The following is a 25,030-nucleotide window of genomic DNA, read 5'->3' on the forward strand; positions in this document are numbered from 1 at the left end:
ATCCCTTAGACTTTTGAGCATCCACTGAAAGAGGCTCAAAACGACTGCTAACTCATCTTTCCCCTTTCAAAGGAGCTTTTGGTTCAACCTGACATTTCCTGTACAACTATTTGGACAATTTGGACCCCAGCAGCCTTGAAACTTACAATCATTTGGGTGGTTCCCTCCATCCAGGGAAGGTTCGACAGTTATATCTCATAACCTTTGAAATATACAGACACATAACAGTTGACACATTGACAGTTATATCTCATAACCTTTAAAATATACAGACATATAACGGGATTTATCCAACTTTTTCTTTTTCCTTTTGTAATCTAGTTTTCTTCATTCATATGTATTATCACTTGATTTCAAAGCTTCAAATACTATTTCTGGAAGGATGAATGATAGAAATAACAGTCAACCTTTATTGCTCATTTAATGACACAATACATATATCCCCCAAAATGTATGTCACAACTATGTAAGTCATAAGATTCTTTACATGAAACATTACTGCCCCTAATGGTTAGCCCACATACCCATTATCAGACAATATGAGATTACCAGTTTGTTTTTTCTTGCTGTTACAAGGTTGATCCCTCAACAGGCAAAACAGCTTTACTGCTTTTCTTACCGACAGTGGCCAGAACATTCTAGTCTGCCATCCAGGTGTCCTGTGCCAAGAAAAGGGTTATTATAGGCCCTTGGAATTTTATAGTATACAAGTTTTACAATACTGTAACTGTGCCTTAGGACAACTGAGGTGGAATACGAAGCCCTGCTCTACACACTTGGGTTCACTACCTCATATCATCTACATTTTACTATGCTGGTCATAAGTTTTATCCTACAGCAGTGAATGACTCCTGAAAAGTGATGCACCTTCCTCCAACAGAGATAATCCAGTGGACTTACTGAAATTTCCCATGACTGCTCATTTCTTTACTGAACATTCTGAGTCCTTATGGTTTTCTTTTGTGACAATTTCCCACCTAAAGTCTGTACAATTTTCTTTTCCTAGCAAGGGAAAACCAACTTCTTCTATAAGCTATCCACTGGGATAAAACAAAAAATAGACCTTCCAATCTGTACTGACTGAGGCAAATGCAGGGATACCAGCAAAGCTAAGAAATCCTTAATATATAAAATGGTGTCATGGCTATCTACACAATCATGACAATGCCACTGTACAACCTAGTCAACTTGATACCTTTTGTAGTGTAACATTTTATACTGAGAGTTTCAGTAAGTAGAACTATTCAACCTCAACCTTAAGAATTTAATACTCTGCTTCCAAGCTTTCATCTGAATTCTGGCTTATATATATATATACATGCACATTTTACATGGCTCAACCATGAATAACAGAATTTCTGTTCTCTGCAAGTACCTCCAGTGTGTCAAGTGTAAGATAATTTAGAGAAAATGTATTAAGCACAACCGTGCAACAATAAATCTGACATGCTTCTTTACTGCCTTGTCAAATAGATTATGTGCTTGTGCATTTCTTTCCATAATTTTTGTCTCAATTAGGAAGTGCTGTCTTTCCTTATATCTACCTCTGAGACATCTACAGTTTTTACATCAGTGCACTTGATTGTGGTGCTTTAGATAACTTGCCCAAGAAAAATTTCATCGCACTAAGCAATTAAGAGTGTATTTCCACATATATTTTTCTAAGTACCTCCACAAGCACATGCTGAATAGCAAATTGAACAATGGAAACATTTCTTACCTGAAAGTGTGTGGATTCAGCTAACTTCATTCAATAAATGCTGCATCACATATAATGAACACTTTAATCTTTCACCTGCATGCAAACAATGCCATCTTTTCAGATTGCTAAAAAAAAAAAAAAAATCATACAATGAACACTTGTGGGATTTTTAATTTGCTTGTGGAAGCATATACGACTTCAGACACCCTTTATAAAAAGAGCAATGCTCCTTATACATGAGATTTTTCCCATGCATGTAAAACACATATCCATTGTATTTTTTACATGGGTATATGCAACATCATAATTCACATTCCCAAAGTACTCTTTTATTTGACTGAATCTGATACTGCAGTTTCAGTCTTAACATCTGACTCTATTTTGACAAGAGAAACATCTACAAAGTTTTGACATGCATGCACCTGAAGGTGCTCCTCCAAATAATTTGCCTGAGAAAATGTCTGACCACACTCGAAACATTCATGCCTTTCAGTATTATGTATCTTGGTGTGCTTCTTAAGGCTACCCTTATGAACAAATGTAGAATCACACATTGAACAATGGAATGGTTTCTCAGCCGAGTGCATCCGCTGGTGTGACTTTAGGCCACTGGAGTCTACAAATGTTTTATCACACTCTGAACACTTGAATGGTCTTTCTCCCGAGTGCACACGAAGGTGTCTTTTCAGACTACCTGGTTGGCAAAAGGCCGAATCACACAATGAACATTTGTATGGCTTTTCGTCTGAATGAGTAAACATGTGTGACTTGAGGCGAGCTTTTTCCGAGAACGTAGCTTCACACGTGACACATTTGTAAGGTTTTTCCCCCGAGTGGACCCGAAGGTGTCTCGTGAGATCGCTACTTTTATAAAACTCGGAGTCACACAATGGGCACTTGTGCTGTTTTTCACCTTTGGGACGATTTTTCTTGGAGTGTCTCACATGATGTTGTGTCAGAAAAGCTGCACTAGTAAAAGTGGCATCACAAATGGAACATTTGAACGGTCTTTCGCCCGTATGTTTCCGAAAGTGATCAGTCAGTCTCCCCGGGGTAATAAACGAAGCATCACAGTGTGTACATTTGTAAGGTTTGTCACCGGTGTGTGCTTGTAGGTGTTTTCTTAAATCACCTGCTCGTACAAACCTTGCGTCACACATTGTGCACTGGTGAGGCTTTTCGCCCGAGTGTGCCATCAGATGGCCCTTCAGAGTTCCTGAATGGGCAAACGCCGCATCACACAACGAGCACTTGTAAGGTTTCTCGCCTGTGTGTGTCCGATAGTGAATCGTCAAGCTCCCAGAAGAAATAAAAGAGGCATCGCAAAGCTTACACTTCTTTGGCTTTTCACCTGTGTGTGACCGATAGTGAACAGTTAAACTTCCGGAGGAATTAAAAGCGGCACCACACAGGGTACACTTGTTTGGCTTCTCGCCTGTGTGTGTCCGAAGGTGAACATGCAGAGTCCCTACCTGAGCAAATGACCTATTACACAGAGAACATTTGTATGGCCTTTCCCCTGTGTGTATGCGAATATGATTTTTGAGAGCGCTGCCACTAGATAGCTTAGAATCACAAAAGCTACATTCAAATTTCTTTGCCATCTTGTCAGAATTCACATTCCCTATCTTCTCCATACTGTCCAGTTCTACTGTAGTTGGATTGCATCTACTATGGTGGATCCAGTCATAAAGTATCAACTAGACTTAGGTGATACCTTCAATATATTCAAGGAAGTGATCTGGTACACATGTCACACTTCCCTGATATTTTTTTCAAATCCATGTCATCATCTTCAGAACAGTCATCTCTGAAATTGCAAACAAAACCTTTATTTCACAACAAAATATGAATTACCCTGGACACAACTACCACAATAAAAAATTAAAGAGGACAATATGATGTCCACTTCAATATCCTCTGAAAAAAACATAATGGTGATCTGAGACATCTAGTGTACAAAATTAACTATTAGGGACTGAATATTTTTGTCACTTTTAATTCCCAGGAAATTGAATCTATGGGCCAACAGGAAGAAAATTTAAAGAGCATCCTACTTTGTGGCAAGTCATATGGAGCATAATTCTATCTGATGAGGAAAGTTAAATTTGATAGAAAAGAAGCAAATGTATGATAATATACAAGAACCTAATGGATGTACAGCTCTTCACAGCAGGAGGGATAATACTGTCTAAACTTCAATCCTTCCTATGTAGCATTATAGAAAGAGAGGGAGGGAGACAGACACAGAGAGATGAAAAGAGGTTGAGAAAATAAGGGTGACAAAGATGCTTTATTGGTCTGGTTGAAGAACCAGTATCTTCTTCCACCAACCCTTCCCACTTTCAGTTAGGGACTGTGGAATGAAACACACACACATATATATTATATATATATATCATGACAGGTGTATGAATGGTAAGAATGGAAAGACACGATTGGGAACATATATATATATATATATGTTGAGACATTCTGACAGGTTGACTTAATTGCGAATAGGAAACACAGGAGTCTTAGTCTGAGTTTATTTCTGCCTACCTTCACAGGATGTTTTTTGGGCTTTTATGGATCTGGAAAAGGCTTATAACAGGGTAGACAGGAAGGCACTGTGGAAGGTATTGCAGATATATGGGATAGAAGGAAAGCTTTTAAGAGCAGTAAAGAGTAGATTGAGAGAAGCGAGTAAATGCCTTGGTGGATTAAAGAGTGTAATGAGGAATAGACATTTGGGAATGGATGCTAAGAGGAGACTGTATGAAGGAGTGATTGTGCCAACAGCACTGTATGAGGCAGAAACATGGAACATAAGAGAGGAAGAGAGAAGGAATTTGAATGTGTTTGAGATGAGGTGTCTGAGAAGCATGATAGGGGTTACTAGGCAAGATAGAGTGAGAAATGAGGAGGTGAGGAGGAAAACAGGGGTGGAAAGGGAGTTGGGAGATAGGGTTGATGAAAAAGTATTAGGGTGGTTTGGACACATGGAAAGAATGAGTGAAGAAAGACTAGTAAATGAGGAATGGAAGGCAGATGTAGAGGGAGTGAACATGAAGGGGAGACCTGGGATGAGATGGATGGATGGGGTGAAAGGGGCTTTGGGGAAAAGGGGAATGTCTGTTGAGGAAGGACGGGAGAGGACAGAAGACAGAGGTGAATGGAAAATGGTTGTATATGGAAGATGTTGTGATGCATGAGGTGGAATGGGTGGGGGGATGGGGGTTGAGGTAGTATGTGTGAGCAAAATTTGACGCAGCCCGAAGGGATTTCTCCCAGTCTTCTCCTTTTGTGCATGGGGGGACAGAGAGGGGGGGGGGGGTCGCCGGTTTGATGAAGCGGCCTTGCTGTGGATGTGCTGTGTCTTGCGACACTGCTTCTGACCCAGGGCAGTAGACAGGGTGCAGGGATGACCCGTCATCCGGGAGGTGATAAGATAAGAGGGAGGGTGGAGAGGTGTGGAGTGTATTCAGGGATGGAATGGGTGGGAATGATTTTATGCCTTTTCCTTTTTGGCTACCTCCCTTGTAAGGGGGAAAAGTCTTGCTATATGTATGTATGTAAAGAGTTTTTACAAGAGCATGTGTTAGGATTAGAAGTGGAGAGAGTGAGTGGTTTGAAGTAAAGATGGGACTTCATCAGGGATGTGTTATGTCCCCCTGGCTGTTCAATTGATACATGGATGGGGTGGTGTGAGAGGTAAATGCAAGGGTAGTGGGTCAGGGATTGGAGATGGTATGGGAAAGTATGTGAAAGAAGGAAGTTAAAGATAAATGTGGGTAAAAGTAAGGTGATGAGATGTACAAGGGGAGAAAGTGACAGCAGACTGGAAGTGAGTATTAAGGGAGAGAGATTGAAGGAACAGGATAGTTTTAGATACTTGGGTGCGAATGTGGCAGGAAATGGAGGAGTGGAAGTGGAGGTAGAATGTAGATTGAGAGAAGTGAGTAAATGCCTTGGGGGGTTAAAAAGTGCAATGAAAAATAGACATTTGGAAATGGATTCTAAGAGGAGATTGTATGAAGGAGTGATTGTGCTGACAGCACTGTATGGGGCAGAAACATGTAATATAAGAGAGAAAGAGAGGAGGAGTTTGAATGTGTTAGGGATGAGGTACCTGAGAAGTATGATATGAGTTACTAGGCTGGATAGAGTTAGAAATGAGGTGAGGTGGAGAACAGGGGTGGAAAGGAAGTTGGGGGGATAGGGTGGATGAAAGAGTATTGGGATGGTTTGGACACATGGAAAGAATAAGTGAAGAAAGACTAGTAAAAGAGGTGAGGAAGGCAGAGGTAGGAGTGAACATGAGGGGTTGACCTAGGATGAGATGGATGGACGGGGTACAAGGGGCTTTGGGAAAGGGGGGAATGTCGGTTGAGGAAGGATAGGAGAGGACAGAAGATAGGGGTGAATGGAGAGTGGTTGTATATGGATGATGCTGTGATGCATGAGGTGGAATGGGTAGGGGATGGGGGTGAGGGAGTATGTGTCAGAAATACATTGATGCAGCCCGAAGGGATTTCTACCTGTCTTCTCCTTTTCTGCATGAGGGGACGGAGAGGGGGGTCACTGATTTAATGAAGTGGCTTTGCTGTGGATGTGCTGTGTCTTGCGACACTGCTTCTGGCCCAGTGCAGTGGGCGAGATGTAGGGATGACCCGTCATCCAGGTGTCAAAATGGGAGGGAGGGAAGAGGGTGGATGGAAATGGAGTATGTTGGGGATGGAATGGGTGGGAGTGGTTTTTATGCCTTTGTTTTTTGGCTACCTCCCTTATAAGGGGGTAAAAACCCTTTGGTATATGTATGTACTTTCACAGGTATACTTTCTCAAAGGTATTCCTTTGAGAAAGCATATCTGCAAAACTAGTCTGGAATACACTCAGACTAAGGGAGGCAGCCAAAGTCAAATGCATAAATCCACTCCCACCCATTTCATCTCCACATACTCCACTCCCATTCACCACCACTTCCCTCCCTCTTTTCTTGACTCCTCCTGTATGACTTGCTCCCTTAATACTCACTTCCAATTTGCTGCCATCCTCCCCTTATACATCTCATCACCTTACTTTTACCCACATTTATCTTCAACTTCATTCACACACCTTTCCAAACTCCATCACTAACTTCTTAATCTCTCTCCTGATCCTGCTACAAGTGTAGTGTCATCAGCAAACAACAATTGGCTTATCTCCCATTTTTCTCCATTTTCTTTAACCATCTCCAATCCCCAGCCCATTACCCTTGCATTTACCTCTCGCACCACCCCATCCATGTAAAGATTGAACAGCCAGGGCAACATAACACATCCCTGGTGATGTCCCACCTTTACCTCAAACCACTCCCTCTCTCCATTCTTGATTCTAACACAGGCTCTACTACTCTCATAAAAACTCTTGACTGCTCTTAACAGCTTTCCTCCTATTTCATATATCTGCATACCTCACACTGTGCCTTCCTGTCTTCCCTATCATAAGCCTTTTTCAATTCCATAAAGGCCCCCAAAAATAAAAACATCCTTACCATTTCCTAAAGCTTTCTCACATGTCTACTTTACCACAAAAATCTGATCCCCACAACCCCTTCCTGTCCTAAACCCACACTGTTCCTCACCAATTACTCCCTCTGTTCTAATCCTGTCAACCAAAACCCATAAGCCTTCCCAACTACACTCAACTGATCCCTATGATACTACTACACTCACACTTGTCCCCTTTTCCTTTGTAAAGCGGAATATAAAGGCACTCCTCCAGTACTCTACCCTCTTTTAGACAAACATTAAATAACCTCATCAGCCAGTCCACCATCACTGTACCTTTTTTTAGACAGTCCACATGGCACCCATCCAACCCAGGTGCCTTACCTGCTCTCATCATTTTAATAACTACTTTCACCTCATCTTTCCTTATTTCTCTTTAATTTTCCTCATTCCTCATTGTCATTGTCTTAGCACTTCCCACTGCAACTACCTTTTCCTCTCTATCCTCCTTCACATTTAGCAACTCCCTAAAATACTCAACCCATCTTCCTCTTATTACTGTCTCCTCCATTATCATCCATCCAAAACACATTTTTATAACTTTAAAAAATTTCTATCATAATCTTACACCCTTTCACATCTGCACTCCTCTTTGCCTCCTTTATCTTATGTTTTTTTGATCTTCTGTTTCTACCTCTCATATGATTCATCCTATTTTGTAACCAATCTGTGAATGCTCATTTCTTCTCTTCTATAACCTTCTTTGCTTCATCATCCCACCACTCATTACCCTTCCTTCTATTTCCTACCATCCCCCTTGCTCTACACACCATCTTTGCACACCTTATGACTCCTTCCTTGAAACATCCCCATTCCTCCTTCACTCCTTGTTCTACTTTATCCTTCACTCAGCTTCTTCTTGTACTCCTTCTCTTTTTCCTTTAAGTAGTTTATTCTAACCACCTCCCTGCCTTCTGTCATTTTCCTTTCTCCATCTATCCTCCACTCTCAAATTAACCTTCACTAAAAAGTGATCTGATATTCTCCCACTCTCTCCCCTTAGAACATGTACATCCAAAACCACTATATAGTCCATTAAAACCCTATCTACCACTCTTCCATCCACCATCCTCTCCCATGTGTACTTATGCTTGACTTTCTTCCAAAACACTGTATTTGCTATCATCAACTCTACCCACATCTCCACCATCTCTCCACTACTATTTTTTCCTGGCACTCCACACTTACCAACCACTCTGTCTATTGGTTCATATCCTACCCAAGCATTGAGATTTCCCAATACCACTACATTGACATTTCTTCCTAAACCCTCTATGCACTTATTTAAATCTATCCAAAAAGCCCCCCTTTCATCTACACTCTTCTCACTACCAGGCCCACATGCACTTACAAAAACCCACATCTCCCTTCCCAGTTTCACCTTTATCCACATTAACCTTGAAGAAATCTCCTTCCACTCCACCACATGTTTAGCTATCTCTTCACTTACTAGGATAGCCACCCCTTCTCTCCCTCATCCTCTCTTCACTGGTTGTTTTAAGAGATCTGATAACTTTATGGATAGGGATAAGTGATAAGGGACATGGAACTGCTTAACCCATTCAACTCCGATGACAAGATGTCTTGTCATTTGGTCAAATAAAACAAAAAATCATAAAACACCAAAATGTTTGATCAAACACCAGAAAAATATGACGTCAATCCTCGCTTCGCTCGCAGCGAAACGAGGACTGACGTCATATTTTTCTGGTGTTTGATCAAACATTTTGGTGTTTTATGATTTTTTGTTTTATTTGACCAAATGACAAGACATCTTGTCATCGGAGTTGAATGGGTTAAGGTCAACTGAGGTTTTCAAAGAGGTGGTGAATACTTGCTAGCTTTATGGCTTAGTCACTTTTTGATCAAATAATGCAAAAAATAAATTCTAATTATTACACAATGTAATAAAAAGCCCAATCAAAATTTTGGTAGCAGATGAACTTTCCTTCACTGATCTTCAGCTGTTCTCATAAGACTGTGATGTCAACCTCGCTATTTACATTCTGATGCAGCCATATGTGTGCACTATAAAATGTCATGCCATGTTGTCAACTTCATCAGTGATCTGTCATATTCCATGTGTTAGCAAAGTTTTATCAAGTATTTAGTTCGAAAATGGTTTATTGTGTCACCGCATATTGTAACAGTGATTCGACGAAACATTCTGCTGCAGATGGACTTCATTTTCATTCTTTTCCAAAAGATCCTGTTTGCAAAAAGGACTGGATCATTTGGTGCAGACGGCATGAGTCATGGAAGCCTGGATTAAAAGCAAAACTCTGTTCAAAACATAAAAAAAAAGCATGGATCCCATTCTAAAAGAAGATGCAACATCAAAAATTGTTGTCATAGCCAAAACCCCAGGTTCGGCAAGCAGATGCTGTCAAAGGAGCACTGCTATTGGAGAGAAAAGAAAAGAAAAGAAAGAAAAAAATGGAGTATCAGTCTGTATCATGTGTATAGGTAGGCTTGTGTAATCTACAATGTCACTGACAATTATTAACAAGCATGGTTACACTTGATTAATGATTTTTGGGCTAGGCCTTAGCAGATTAGGGGTACAGTCATGACATGGGGTGAAAGGCATGACCATGATGACAGGGGCTTCCATAATAGGCCTATAACCATGTCTTGTCAATTGGAGTCAACCAAAGTCTGTTTTTTGAGAGTCAAACAAGTAGATTCCCCCCCCCCCCACACACACACACCACCCCAACAGGAGTTAAGCCTAATTATCCTGGACCAGGAGGGAGAAATTCATACTGATGTAGACCTAATGATTATGTTTAGCTGTTACAAAGTGCCTATGATGAATATTCACCTTCTGCAAGTATCATTACCAGCAAAATTGAGATAGAAAGTGAGTGACCATGGTGACAGTGCCAAACATATGATTGATAGTTTCTCTTCCTCCACAGCAACCCCTACCTATGGCAGATAATTCTATAGACATGTCTGCGAGTATCTTTGGCTAACCTTCCTCTCCCCTTCAGTCAAATTATTTCTCTATTTTCTACATAGGCCTGTTTTATTGTACCTTATCACAGAAAAAAAAAAAAAAATTGTAATTCATGAATCCTTGAAACTTTTGCCTGTAAATATGAAGCTTGGCATCCAAATCTGATAAATCTTCATCTCTTGATGTGAAGTTACTTTCATATCGCTGGCCATGTCCAAGAATGTAAACAACCCTTACATCATCAGTTGTCCTAGAGGTGGAAAATGTAACTACAATATTGAAAAGTTCGTCTGCTATCAGGCATTTTTAAGATCTTACTATTTGGATAAAATCAAGACTATAAATTGCTAGAAACATACATTTTTGTGTTCTAAGCTATATTTTCATGCATGAAATAACAAAAATGAAAGAAATCCAAAATCATTGCAGTTGACTTTTAAGGTTTCTTGCAGTCTCCTTCATCCTTATGTTCTAAATAGTGAAGTACAAGATATTGCTTTATTTTTTTTTAAATATATTTTTGTATAAATATGTAAACACACACACTGAATGGTCCCCAGTGCCCATGCATACATACTGCCATTGCACCATCATAGCGGGGATGGGTTGAGCATAAGATTCGTGTATATGTATGTAACTTGAGCATACAAATATAAGAAACTGTGCTCAACTTATATCTCTCTTGATGGCACAGTGGTTAGAGTCACTGTTCACTTGGTACATCAGAGCTGAGTTTGAGTCCTTGTCTTCACTATGTATCAGTTTCTGCATGTGTCTCCATCGATTGCATTGTCAGTCTTGATAATGATGACATGGAATTAAAGTGAAAAAGTTAATGTGGTTGAAAAAAAGATTAATATATGTATATATACATATTTTACCCATTAAAGACGCTTGCAGTATACATCATTTCTTCAGTTAGGCAATATAGTTTGTATCCCCACTCCTCCTACAATGAACAGAACTAAATGAATTCAATCAATCAGCCATTCTGAGTCTACTGCTAAACAAAGGCTTCTTTCATAGCATTCCATGACTCACACAATTGCACCAATCTCTGCCACATCACTCCTGCAAACTTCTCAATCTCATCTCTCCACCTTCTGTCTAGTTTCTCTCTTCCACTCTTCCCATCATGCAGCATCCACTCAGTAACACACTCCACTCTTTATCATTCATTATCTGCTTAATTTCATTTCCTCTCCACCACCTCCACAATATCTTTCACTCCAATCTATTTTTTTTTTAACCCAAATTGTTCTCTCTTTACAGCTATTTATAATTCCTAATAAGGTAACCTGAACTTCTGGTGATACAATACATTGTTGTCATTTATTTTGTGGTTCAGCATGCAAGAATGGGGGACCAAATCATGCCTCTGGAAAGAAAAACAATAGGTTCCATGACTTGAGTACTAACATCTATTGTCAACATTGAATTTATAATTAAAATCCTCATATTTATGTCAAATCACCACTTGATATGCAGGGGGACAGTCTATCCTCCAGAGGGCAAAGAAACCTAGGGCAAGTCGCATTCACTATGGCACGAGGTATGTAGGCTCGTAAATTTGTTGATTTGTAGTAATATGTGTTGTACGTCCACGCCTCGCATGCGATAATCTAAAATTTCATCTTAAAAATCGAGATCAGACCCGACCCTCAAATGTAACGAAGGTTGACATCTACACTCTTTTCCTTTTGGTTGAGCCCCCAGTACCTTAGCTTGTTATCTTATAAAATAAACATTGAGGAAATGACTGAAATACTTACGACTTAATAAGAAGGGATGTCAATGAAAAAAGTAGTATTCTACCTTTCGCTACTGATGACCTCCCAAAATATTTTTCTACATCCATTTGCTTTTCACTAAGATAATGTTGAAAACATCAGATTTCACCAATTCCTTATGAGGTCGTTTATGTGAACCGAGTCAGAAAGATATGTAAATGTTCCAAGCTTAAGTCAGTTGGCATATTCACCTTTTAGCGTGTCAAAGAGCTACATTCAACGTGCACGAAATTGTGCATTGCCTTGTTTCAGGCCACTAAATTTATTCAGAAACCGATGAATGTGTAAAATTCACATTCAACGAAACTCCTACAATACCGATGTTTCAGATTGTTTACATTCCTCCGAATACTTACTATTCGCACTGGCATAACTTTAATTGATTTTAGCACTTAGCCTGTATTGTAGCAATATAATACTTTTAAACATTAGCAATCAATTCTACTCTGTATATTAAGATATACAACTTTGAAAGTTATAAGAATAAGATAAACAATAAAAACTACGTGGCGACTCTAATCATACAAATGCCGAAATAAGTTTTTGACATCAGTTATATTAGAGGAATATTCATTGCATATTTTTAGATTTAGACATACCTCATATAAGGACAGAATTTTTTTTTACGAATAAACTCTTAGAAAAGCAGTGTGCGCAAATAGCGACCCGTGTTTTATTTGTTTATTTAGAATTGTCAAGCGCTATTATGTTGCTATAGTGTATAGCGACAATATATTACAAATATAATAATTATGTGGTATGCAAGTTACATATGATAATACGTTATATATCCTTGTAGCACAGGTTTGGTTAGGTGAGATATAGTGAGGCTACATCAATTTTTGTTTCGATTTTGACAAACATTATTTGTTTAACCCTAGAGTGTAGAGGTATTGTAATCGAGGTAAAGTGTGTGCTGAAACAATTGTTGTACCTAATTGTAATAATCGGAGTTGGGGCTGTGGTGATGGGGGTTCATCTGCATTTCCATTTGTAAGGCTTTAAATAATCTATGGTATCTGCCTGGATCATTTCTTCTCACAATTCATTAAGTAAATTCATATAACTAATAAATCTATTTTCTTTTCCTTTTCATGGTTGCCTTGCGTTTTACGCACATATATTAGTTGTTATAGACATTTAATCAATTTCCAGATATCTAACAGTCTCAGTTATATTCCTGTCACAACCCGATTTAGTCAGTTCTCTTTCTTTCAGGATCAGACTTTTCTTACCGTCTGGCCAGTCCTCGAATACATGGTTCAGATAGAATAATTGTGAATTATTTCCCTTCTAAAAATTAAAACTTTCCATAAGCCATCTGGCCTTTGATATATGTTGTGCGAATAAACTAGCCAGGGGGCAATGTGTAGTGCTTTTGCGTCAAATGCTGGAGGTCCGAGTTTGATAACAGGAACTACAAACCGATCAAATCGCATTTGAACAGCTCCCAAACCCCTCTTAGGGGTCACAAGTATCAGAAGTTCAATTTTTTACTTTAGTGGTAGCACTGACCATGTAATAGACATAATCCAACTGATTATGTCGTTTCAACACCCAAAACTTCGCGCACTATTCCTCCATATATCACTATTTAGCTGGGAAGAATATTTAAAACCAAGACAAGGCCCAAGTGGTTCCCTGTCTCTATTCGTAGAGGATTTAGTATTCGATTCCTTTCTGTGGGACCAGAAGAACCTTGCCTAACCTCCCTTGGAAACTCGCCCACTCGATAGAACCGTCGAGGGCTCTTCTCATACTAAGAAAATATGCGTATTCTTCTCCAATTTAGGCCTAGCAGCAACTATCTACAAGAGATAGAACTAGGCACACGCAAGCCATACACCTAACAGGTACCTCTCTCCTTTTTTCCTCAATGTACCACACATATTCCTAGATTATCCGAATTACACAAACAGTAATGATACTACACATCGTCGACGACTACACACCAATACCTAATCTGTTAAGCATAAGGACACGAAAAATAAACGCCAGCGAACTAGACCTACACATGGAATGCAAGTTAACATTCTATTGTAGTGCTTTGGTAAACAGAACCAACAATCTTCGACATGGAAAAGTCGTGATATTATATATTACTATCCATTTTTTCTCTACAATTTTTTGTTGTTGCAACAAATCCATCTCCCTCTAAAATCGAAAGATATCTGTACTTTCAAATGAATAAAATTGCCACTATACATACATAATTCTCTAGTATGCGTGCGACTCCCTGTGTAAATTATTACCTAATTTACATTTTGAAAATGTGAACAATTGTGAATACGAAGGGTTGTAATTTTTGCGTACTAAAACTACACGAGTTATTTATTTTCTATATCTAGTGCAACTTCGATTTGTATATTTTTATAACGCACTAGGGTAATTGGAGAATCAGACAGCCCTAATAGTGTATAAGGACACCTCTCTACTGTGCTGTCAAATCACAAGTAACTCAAATTACATGTTAAGTATATAACCAGAAATCCTCATAAATCATCTCAAACTGCGTACTACCTACGCCGAGAACAACAATGCCAGACATAAAGGAATTCGTATGACCTTGCTCATTAAGGATACATGTAATTCATCATCTCGTACGTTAATGAATTTACCAAGAACAAATATCGGTTCGAGACATTAGTAAGAGTAATGAGGAAGCTGTTAAGGAATTATGTTCAAATAAGTAGGAATTATGTTGATTTAAAAATAACGTAGTGTAGTATTCATCTTATATGGTACTAATGAGAAAACATATGAAATTATGAAAAATAAGGTATTAGATTTTATCTTGACTCTACTTACATTCCATGTAATGAGGAAAGAATAACGTCTTGATTCTCTTATAGAAGCCTCGCGGCGCTTATATCGGAGACGTAAACAATCCCATTAAGAGGCTGCCATTTTGTAGGTAAATTGAAGAAAATCGTTGTTAATGGTTAATTAGTCATTGATCGGTGTATTTTTTAATAGTTGTGGTAATAAGAATTAATTATAAATACTGTAGAGTGGGTCTTTTCTGTAGATAATATTTTTATGTTATGCATGAAATTGGAAAATGGCAACCACTGGCTAACTTCGTATTTATTGATGAAGGGGGGTGTGGATCTTCTAACTGTTTGTCAAATAAGATTCTTCGACACGATCGACGACAGTTATGGAATAAGTTACTGTATGCTATGAAACATTAAAACCCAAATTATCTTGATGTCATGTCTCCCATCCACAATAAAGTAAACAATCCCCAATCCCACTTTTGTTTGTTTTTGTTTTATTATTAATATGGTTTAATAATGCACCTAGAGTCCATCACAACGAAACCTATTTGAAAGGAAATTACAGCATTATTATTTTTTTTTTGGGGGGGGGGCAGGTTAGATGTTTGGATAATGTTAACAAAGGTAATTTCTCAACCAAAATTGAAGAAGATGCAAGGCTGTTACTGGCAATTAGTTACTCTATTTTGTAATTGATAAATGACCAACAATGTCACCGGGTAGAACAACTGCCCTTGGACTTAAGAATGATAAGAAATTAACATCCTGTCCCATATGCATTCTAGTACTCCTCCCACCCTCTCCCAGAGGTGAGGAAAGGGATGTTTTTGATGAAGTCTGCAACTATTTTATTTTGAAGGGGATTGAGAATGATCCGATATGTAGTAAAAAAATTCATTTTGCATCAAATGGTGATTTTAGGCCAGTGTGCTATTTCTACCAGATAATATGCAATTTTTTGTGTCATTTTCTATTACCAATACTATCACAAAATAGGCCTTGTTACACATGTAAATTGATTTATATTCGACCATCACAGAAAATACTGAACACTACATCTAATACTGCTCTAACCTTCCCAGACAATAACATAATATCTCTTTTGTGAATCAAGAATGAGCCAATCCAGTAGATGATATTGACTATATAGGAGTCATAGGTATTCTATGGAGGAAACTTAAGCAATGGATTAATTGAATAAGCCAGTTGTAATTAGACAACAGTGTTTTCTTATTGTTGAATCATGTAGGTGGGTTAAAATAAGGTTTGATTGGTTACAGAGGTACATTATTTTTTTATATATATATTTTTTTAATGTGTCTTGCTGCATTGCTCCTGACCCAGGGCAGTGGGTGGGATACAGGGATGACCTGTCATCCATGAGGAACTAAGATGAGATGGGGAGGAAAGGTGGTGGATGGGAGCAAAATGGGTGGGAGCAGGTACATTCCTTTGACTTGGCTACCTCCCTCATAAGGGGGAAATAACTTGGTATGTAGAATAGAAAGTTATACTTTGAAATAGATGAAACTTATACCCAGTGCCTATGAATGTTATATGGTTTTTCTTTCCTATTAAAAAGAATGAATGAATAAGATTAAATGTATCTTCCATGTGACAACCTTTCTGTTCAGCATTCATGATTTACTCACTCTCATTTCTCTCACTTTTTCCCCTTTTTTATGCTTAAAGTATCTGCCTCGCAACATACAACCCATGTACTCTGTCTCACTGGTTGGATTCAGATCAGTAGAAGTACTCGTTAGTGAAGCATGTTAAATGTGCTTCTTTACACTTGAACTCTCCATTTTTTCCATGCTCTATCATTTAATCCTCCAAAAAATTACAAAGAAGTAATGCTATAAGGAGTTTGCACCAAGTGTGATGTCGCTTGTGTCACCTTCATCTTCACCACCTCTTTCATGTCCTTGCACATTCCATCACCCTCCTCCCATTCTGTGACCTAACTCTTACCTACACCCATCTTTCAACACTGACAAAATCTGCTAAATAACATCTACACCTGATATGATGGTACCAGAAGTATCAAGTGATAATGCTCCTCCTAGGAGCAATACTGACCTATTCACACATAACCTATCTTAAACCCAACATATAGTGTATCTTGGGGAGATTAGGTGACTGCTCTGTTTGTTGGAATTTAGTATGTTTAGGTTGAAGGACAAGAGTCAGCTGTTATTGCCTGACTTCACAAAATTTACTTCGTTAGCCAGAATTATGTTGCAGTACTTCTTGCATGTTGATATTGCTTAGAGTACTCATACTTTATTATTTTACAACAGATGGGGCATGGGACCCTATTTTTGGAATGCAAGAGAGGAGGAATGGACAATCTAAGTAAAAGTAAGTTTTGTACTTGTTAATTTATTATGATGGGGGATTACAATATTGATATTGTATTATAATGATTATTGTTGTTTCATTAATAGTAATTGCAGTACCTTCATTATAACAGAATTCCAAAAGGGATTGGTCTGTTATACATTCAGAATGTGGAGGCTTGAATGTTTTTTGAGAAAATTGACCAGTGATTAGCAGACTTTTTAGCCTTGAGATTGGACAAAGAATAGAATAAGATGGAAATAAAATAATGATAATAATAATGATAATTATATTAACAAGAGAACCTAACATATTATTGCTTAGAAGTTTGTGAAAGTGAATTACGAAAAAAAATCAAATCATATCACATTCAGTCATATCTGGTGATAAAGTTGGCAAAATTTGTCTATGCACAAGTTGAATCCATGCCCTGACAGCAAAAGTCCATTATTTTTCATTTAGTTACTATTCAGTATGTAAATGTTTCAGTTTTGCTATCACTTCCTTTTAAAATCTTGAAGGTTTGTATCAAGTCCCCTGGGTCTCCACTTTTTAGAGAAATTAGGCTTCAAAGGTTTTAAGTTTTTTCTTATATTTGTTTTTAAACTCTAGTATGAGTTTTGTGGCTTGGTGCTGTACTCTATCTAATCTGTCATTGTCCTTAGGTATTTGGTGATCAGACAGAAATACATATTTCATATGTGAGCAGACCAGTGACTGGGTAGATTATTTTAAGGTTTTATATGAATGTAGAAGAGGACAGGGGGCTTTGATTGTGGCATTGGGAAATGCCAGGGAAATTACTGTGATGGGAGGGGAATGTTAAGGCCATAGGAAAATAATAAAAAATGAAAAGAGAATACATGAAAGTTGCTAGGGCACATAGATGATAATCCTGTTGAGTGTCTGACAATGGGAGAAGTATAGTGGAATGGATAGTGAGATTGTTCAATGTGTGTTTAACCTTTTCAATATGAGTCATATTCTCACGCACAGCATTGGATGGCTAATGTATGATGCATCACACTACTTGCGATGTAAAATATAAAGTCACTGCTGTATTACTCATTTTTTCTCATTCTGAGTAATGATAAACACAGAAAACATGATCAGACCAGTTCACAGAATTCGGGGGGTCATTCATCTACAACTACAAAATGAATATAATGAAGATGCCAATCCTGGCATCATCTTATACCCATTCACATCTTATGACACCTGTGTAGGTGTCATCGTATCGAAGAGGTTAAGGAAAACATTCCAGTGGACCAGAGGAGTGCATGTATCATTCCACTATACATGGAAAAGGGTGTAAATCTAAATCCATTAGTGTTGAGGCTAAGGTGTATGAGAATGTGTTATTGAGAGGCTTGGGATGGGAACAGTGTGGAAATTGAAGGAAAAGCATTGTTGGTTTAGGAAAGGAAAAGGGACATGGAGGAGCTTAGGAAAGGGTAAGGATGTTTTTTTGGGCCTTTATAGATTTGGAGTCCCCAGAACAGGCTTGACAGGTGCATAGGATGTGCTGTGGATGTATTGGAGGCAGTCTAAAGTTTTTACATGAGTAGTAGAGTTATGTTAGGGTAGGGAATGGAGAAAGTAAATGTTTTTTTTTTTATGAAGTTGGGACTGTGCTAGGATTGTGCAATGTCACCGTGGTTGTTCAACATATATATGGATGGGGTGGTGAGAGAGATAATTGTAAGGGTGTTAGGTAGGAGTTTGGAGCTAGGGAGAGTGGAGTGAAGTGGGAGGTGAGCAAGTTGTTTGTGGATGACACTGCACTTGTAACTCAGAGGGTAGACTGAAACAGTTTGTGGTGGAGTTTGGGAGGACATGTGAGAAGAGGAAGATGAAAGGTGGTATGGGCTGAAGCAGAGTAATGAGATGCAGAAAAGGTGAAGGTAGTGAGTTGGAGGTGGGTTCAAAGAGGCTGGAGGAACTGGAGAGCTTCAAGTATTTGGGGTCACACACACACAGCCAGGAATGAAGAAGTAGGGGTTGAAGTTAATTATATCACAAGGGAAGCAAATAAATATATGGGGAGAATGAAGTGTCATGAAAAATTGGTGTGTGGAAATGAATGCATAGAGAAAACTGTATAAGGGAGTGGTTTTGCCCAGAGCACTGTATGGATTTGAGGCAAGGAGGTTGATAATAGTAGTAATAAATGTTGCCTCAAGTTTTACAGAAAACCCACAGCCCTACAATAGTTGGCAGCAGTTTTCATACTCTCCCATAGATCTCTCTGGGAAGACACTTTGAATTGTTGTACTGGTGTAGGTCACTTTGTGTCACTGGCTCAAAGTATTAGTTGGGGAGCAGCCAGTGGTCGTCAGCTCTCCATGTGTGAAAAGGTGTAAGAAGTAATTCAAGTTGATAGAGAGAGATCTTGGGCCCAGTCCAGAGACTTGATGGGGGGTTAAGGGGGTTGAATGGTTTTAGAATTGGGCAATTCTACATTCCATCTTGCTGGAACACTACAAACTGGTCCTCATCATTGGTTCCTTATGGATTTGAAAGAGGCAGAAGGAAGAGTCTAAATGTGTTTGAGATGAAATGTCCAAAAAGTATGGTGGGGTTATGAGATTGAATAGAGTGAGGAATGTGGAGGTGAGAGTGGGGGATGGAATGAGAACTGGTAGATAGGGTGGCTCCATTCATTAAACTTATTTAGGTCTTCCTGTTGCAGGTTACAGTCCTGTTTTTCACATTTTTTATGATCTTAGCATTATCTCCAAATAAGCTTGCATAGCAAGATGACAAGAATCAAAGTAAGAGAAGGGAAGGACCACCAATTGTAGGTACCTGCCTAAAGTCACTCACACGATCAGAACTTGTTATGTGTGTAATGCCATTGGTTATTAAATTAACCTGACATGCCTGAATGAATGAGGGAATGATGTTGATAATTGTTCTATTATTTTTGTGTTCAAGAACTGTAGACCTCATGTTGTTTGGTATTTTAGAGTACTTGATTGTAGTGTATTGTCATTGATGAAAGAATGCTATATTTTGTATTATAATCATAGTATTATAATATTTTTAATTCTTTGTAAATTAATTTCAGATGGCTAAATGAAATGTTTGTAGCAGTCCTACAGCTGTGACAAGATGTCTGTGATAAAAAATACCAATGATAACCCCTTAGGAAAGCATGGAATTTCAGAGAAGGAATCCGCAACAAATGAAAGTGATGCCAGTGATTCCTGGGTATCATCTAATGAAGTTTATGTAGTTGAAGCAAATAACTTTGATGCATCTGCAGAGGTCTCCCCAACTGATACAGATGACATGTATACATCATCTACTGAGGTGTCTTTGACCCCGAACACAATTAACGAAAGTCATGAATGTCACATTTGTCAAGCTTCATTTTTTGAGGCATCTGCCTTAGAAATTCATATCAAGTCACATAAGGATAAACCTCACAAATGTACAATATGCAGCGCTACATTTTCTGTAGCGTATCATTTGAAACGTCACATCATGACACACACAGGGGAAAAGCCGCATAAATGTACATATTGCGGAGCTTCGTTCTCGCAGGCATCTAACCTAAAGACCCATACAATGAAACACACGGGGGAAAGGCCTCACAAATGCACATACTGTGAGGCATCGTTCTCCTCATCCTCTAGTCTAAAGGTTCATACTAGAGTACATACAGGCGAAAAACCTCACAAATGCACATACTGTGAGGCTTCATTTTCTGTGGCATATAATCTCAAGCACCATATCCAAACACACACTGGTGAAAAGAATCACAAATGTGAATACTGCGATGCCACATATACTCGTGCAGCTCATTTAAAACGTCACGTTATGTCACATACAGGAGACAATCCTTACAAGTGTACAAGCTGTGAAGCTTCATTTCCTCACTGGTCTAACCTGAGGGCTCATATTATGACCCACACAGGAGAGAGACCCTTTAAATGCATACAGTGTGATGCAGCATTTACACAGGCATCTGATCTGAAAGTACATATTCGCATACATACAGGAGAACGGCCTCATAAATGTAAATACTGTGGTGCTGCATTTGCTGTAGGGTGTCATTTGAAACGTCACATTAGAGGACATACTGGTGAGAAACCGTATAGTTGTAGATGCTGTGATCTTAGATTTGCTCAAGCATCTCAGTTGAAACGTCATATAAGGACACACACGGGGGAACGACCATATAAGTGTTCTCTTTGTGACAGTGCATTTTCTCATGCCTCGGGTCTCAAACGTCATATTATGATACATACAGGCGAAAAGCCTTACAAATGTCCATCATGTGAGGAAGCATTTTCTGATCCATCAAATCTGAAAGTTCATATTAGGTCACACACTGGTGATAAACCTCACAAATGTACAATTTGTAATGCTTCATTTTCTCGGCCTTCTCAACTAGAAATTCACTTTGGGACACACCCTGCTGAGATTCCTCATAAATGTAAAGACTGTGATGCTTCCTTTAATACTATATCATCAATGAAAAGACACGCTAGGAAACACAAAGCTAAAAGATCTTCTGCACGTATATCCAGTGCCGTTTCTAATGTTGGAACACGTCTTATACAAGAATATGAGGAATCTGATTCAGATGAGCCTCAAAAAAAGGAGAGGAACTCCCAGAATTCAAAAAATAAGGAATTGGAAGTTGTTTCTGAGGTCCTTAGCCCAACTATATCTCCTGAAGTCCCTAATGAGAATGCATTATTGAGACCAGTAACACATATTGATGTGACAACTTTTGCAAGAAAAATAAAAGAGGAGCCAGTTGAGAGAGGTGGTGTTACAGGGACAGAAGGCTCGGAAGACCCCGCAGCAACTCGAAATGTGATTATCAAATCGGAGGATCCTGAAAGACACAGTGATAATGAGGTCACAAGTTTGACTCTCATAAAGAATGGAGGGGATGTGAAAAGGGACTATAAGGCAGATGGTTATGTTTTTTGAAAATATATTTTTTTAGAGCAAGATGGATGCAGGAAGATGCATCATATATAGAGATGGTATTGTTGATATTCCAGATAATTTTAATGGTTATATAAATATAAAAAGTTGAAATAGTTTACCAGTAATAAGGTTTAATGAAAGGTTTAGAGTACTGATATCTTGGTCTTGCCCCTACAATATGCATCCAAAAATTCTCATGGTATTGGATCAACATTTCTTGCCTACAAAAAACTACTTAGTGTAGATATGAAATTTGATAGTCACTTATTAATCATAGCCTTGTTCAATGAAATTTCTATTTGAAAATTTCATTTGTACATCTTTTGTAGCTAACTTAGTTTTAAAGTGGCCAACCAGGAAGGATAATTCTTACTCAGGATACATGGACCATGAGAATAGCAGTGTTCTTGGAAATGGATGGATTTTTCAGATGGATGTTATGTATGATTGCAGATTATATGATAAATATAAAACCTGTAGGTAAATATACGAGTTTGATTATATGAGGTTTCAGAATTTGTTACTTCTTGCCTTTCTGCCAAATAGATCTGCTTGTTACAAATCTAAAGACATTATCTGCTCTTTTGAGTCATATATATCATTAATTTTCTTCTAAAGAAACTGTTGCTATGGTGTGTCTTGAAATGACATACCAGTGCATGCTATGTAATTTTAAGAATGCCTATGTGATAGGTAAATGTTATTCATGAATAAATAACCTATATATTCAGAGTATTGGCTATAAACTGACTAGTACATCACATAGATATTTAGTCTTCAGCGAAGACATTATGATGTCATTTATATAGCAGGCCAGATGCTGCTCGAGGTTTTTTTTCGTAAAAGAATAAAAAGTTGCTTCCCATCACTGCTCTGTGACATGGCAAGTCATTAAATGATGCCATGTCAAGAATGGTGCAAATGCTAGTTATAATCTGAATAACCTTCCAAAGGTACTGTTCAATGCATGTGAAGTTAAAATAAATTTATATTTAACTTTGTGTATTTGATCCTGAGATTTTTTTTATCACCCACAAATTACAAACACTTTAACTATATGAATGAACAGATGGCAGGAATCAAAAGGTCACAGAAACCCTATTCCAGGGGTATCAAGCACAAATCCTTTCAAGGGCCAATTATGCTCTAGGTTATGGTCTTAAAGGCCATCAAAGATTTGGTAATTACCTATTGACAAGGCTGAAGATTACAACTTATTTTACTTGTCATCCTGGTTTACCAAAAATACATTATTTGAAAACATCTGTACATACACATGTAAAATTGGTCTTACCTGGTAAACACGACACCAATTATCACAATTATAGTAATTAGTTGAAAAATCTTGTCACTTTGTGGGCCACTTAAGACCATCCCTAGAGCCATGAGTTTGACACTCTGCTCTAATCTATCCAAGGCTGGTATATGTGTCATTGGTACAATGGTATGGTACCCACACAGTGAAAATTAAGCAAAATCAATAAGAAACTAAGGACAACAACCAAATTGGTTCCCAGCCTGGCTGATAAACCATGTGAGACTTGAAATATTAAAGCTGCCAATATTGAAAGATTAAAAGAGAAAGAGATGAGTTGATTCAGGTCCTACAAGGGGATAGGCTACAATGATAAAAATAAACCTCTTGATAAGGGATGGAAGAGGTTTAAGAAGTTGTGGAAACAAATTGAGAGATTGAATATGTAAAAGGATATGAAGAAATATAGTTTTCTATACAGATGCTTTGCTTGTAATAGCTTAAGAGGTGACAGTACCCAAGGTGGAACAATGCGTGAATTTGTAGCCTGGTATGATTAAAGAGTATGAGTCAGGACCCCATTAGCATTGGCCCTTTCCTGCATACTACAATTAGGTAAGTACAGCGAGACCTCTCATTATCAGACGTTAATTAGCAGTGTTTGCCTTGTTTTTGCTGTTTTTGGTGCTGTTTAGTGCATGCAATCACTATGCCACCCAAAAAACCGAAAACATAGCAAAAACACTGCAAACACAGCTAATTAACGTCCGTTAATGAGAGGTCTCGCTGTACACATACATTGAATTGTGTTCTATTAGTGCAGAACTATTTTTATGTCACACACCTCCAGTTGTGGAAGGAGAGTAGTCACTATTCAGCTATCTGCATGTGAAAAGAAGGATAATCATAGCTGACAAGTCTTGAACCCATTTCTGGAGATTGAGTGTCCTCTCTGGGCTCTACCTCGAGATGGAGGTGACCGTGTCGATAGGATTTAACCCATTCAACTCCGATGACAAGATGTCTTGTCATTTGGTCAAATAAAACAAAAAATCATAAAACACCAAAATGTTTGATCAAACACCAGAAAAATATGACGTCAGTCCTCTTCGAGGACTGACGTCATATTTTTCTGGTGTTTGATCAAACATTTTGGTGTTTTATGATTTTTTGTTTTATTTGACCAAATGACAAGACATCTTGTCATCGGAGTTGATAGGATTTAAGAACAGGCAGCAGGGAGATGATTTTCTCAGACATACATCTTGCTGGATGTACAGATATCTCTTTGTTGGCTCTCCCACCACCAGAGGGAGTAAACAAAGCCATAAGAGTTTGTGGTCAGGATGTTCAAGAAGAATGAGAAGTTCTGGCAGCAATCGGTTCTACAAGAGAGGTATACATGGAATTGATAGTATTCTGGGTGGTGGGGGGGTGAGGTACAATATAGTTTATGCAGGAAGGAGTGAGAGGGGGTAAATCTGATGAAATTTAAAGAAGTGAGGATGTTCCTCTCCCAAATTTTAAGTAGGAATGTATAAAAGGAATAAATTCAATGAATATTTAACTAATTGCATAGTCAATGAAATGGCAAGTTGACTTCAATATCTCAAGTACAGTGTTTTATACATCGGTTTATGCAATCCAACAAACAGGTGTAGCTTAGATAATGCCATATTTGAGAAAACAGGATGAGAAAAGGACTTGGGAGAGTTAG

At 38.3% G+C, this 25,030-nt stretch overlaps 2 protein-coding genes across 7 annotated transcripts; one reads left to right on the plus strand and one right to left on the minus strand.

The window, feature by feature from the left end:
- Nucleotides 1–413: 413 nt before the first annotated feature.
- Nucleotides 414–14,917, minus strand: LOC143031480 (uncharacterized). Of its 4 annotated transcripts, none has more exons than XM_076195385.1 (2): nt 14,794–14,917; nt 414–3,512 (listed from the first exon to the last, which is right to left on the minus strand). In XM_076195385.1, exon 2 carries the CDS (start codon nt 3,337–3,339, stop codon nt 2,032–2,034), a length of 1,308 nt encoding a protein of 435 aa, XP_076051500.1. In that variant the 5' UTR covers nt 3,340–3,512; nt 14,794–14,917; the 3' UTR covers nt 414–2,031. The 4 variants fall into 4 exon arrangements, with proteins under 4 accessions (XP_076051500.1, XP_076051501.1, XP_076051502.1 ...); XM_076195386.1 differs by lacking the exon at nt 14,794–14,917 and adding an exon at nt 13,832–13,927; XM_076195387.1 differs by lacking the exon at nt 14,794–14,917 and adding an exon at nt 13,221–13,529.
- Nucleotides 13,672–23,054, plus strand: LOC143031478 (uncharacterized). 3 transcript variants are annotated; one of them, XM_076195383.1, is made up of 3 exons: nt 13,672–13,838; nt 17,069–17,129; nt 20,179–23,054. In XM_076195383.1, exon 3 carries the CDS (start codon nt 20,223–20,225, stop codon nt 22,056–22,058), a length of 1,836 nt encoding a protein of 611 aa, XP_076051498.1. In that variant the 5' UTR covers nt 13,672–13,838; nt 17,069–17,129; nt 20,179–20,222; the 3' UTR covers nt 22,059–23,054. The 3 variants fall into 3 exon arrangements, with proteins under 3 accessions (XP_076051498.1, XP_076051496.1, XP_076051497.1); XM_076195381.1 differs by lacking the exon at nt 13,672–13,838 and adding an exon at nt 14,829–14,899; XM_076195382.1 differs by lacking the exon at nt 13,672–13,838 and adding an exon at nt 14,844–14,895.
- Nucleotides 23,055–25,030: the final 1,976 nt, after the last annotated feature.

This window comes from Oratosquilla oratoria, chromosome 12, assembly GCF_046742065.1.
Source record: "Oratosquilla oratoria isolate Oo_2021 chromosome 12, ASM4674206v1, whole genome shotgun sequence".
Classification (NCBI taxonomy): domain Eukaryota; kingdom Metazoa; phylum Arthropoda; class Malacostraca; order Stomatopoda; family Squillidae; genus Oratosquilla; species Oratosquilla oratoria.

Bases quoted from the DNA above. Each gene is read 5' to 3' on its own strand.
- LOC143031478 (XM_076195383.1), top strand. From the start codon at position 20,223: ATGTCTGTGATAAAAAATACCAATGATAACCCCTTAGGAAAGCATGGA.
- LOC143031480 (XM_076195385.1), bottom strand. From the start codon at position 3,339: ATGGAGAAGATAGGGAATGTGAATTCTGACAAGATGGCAAAGAAATTT.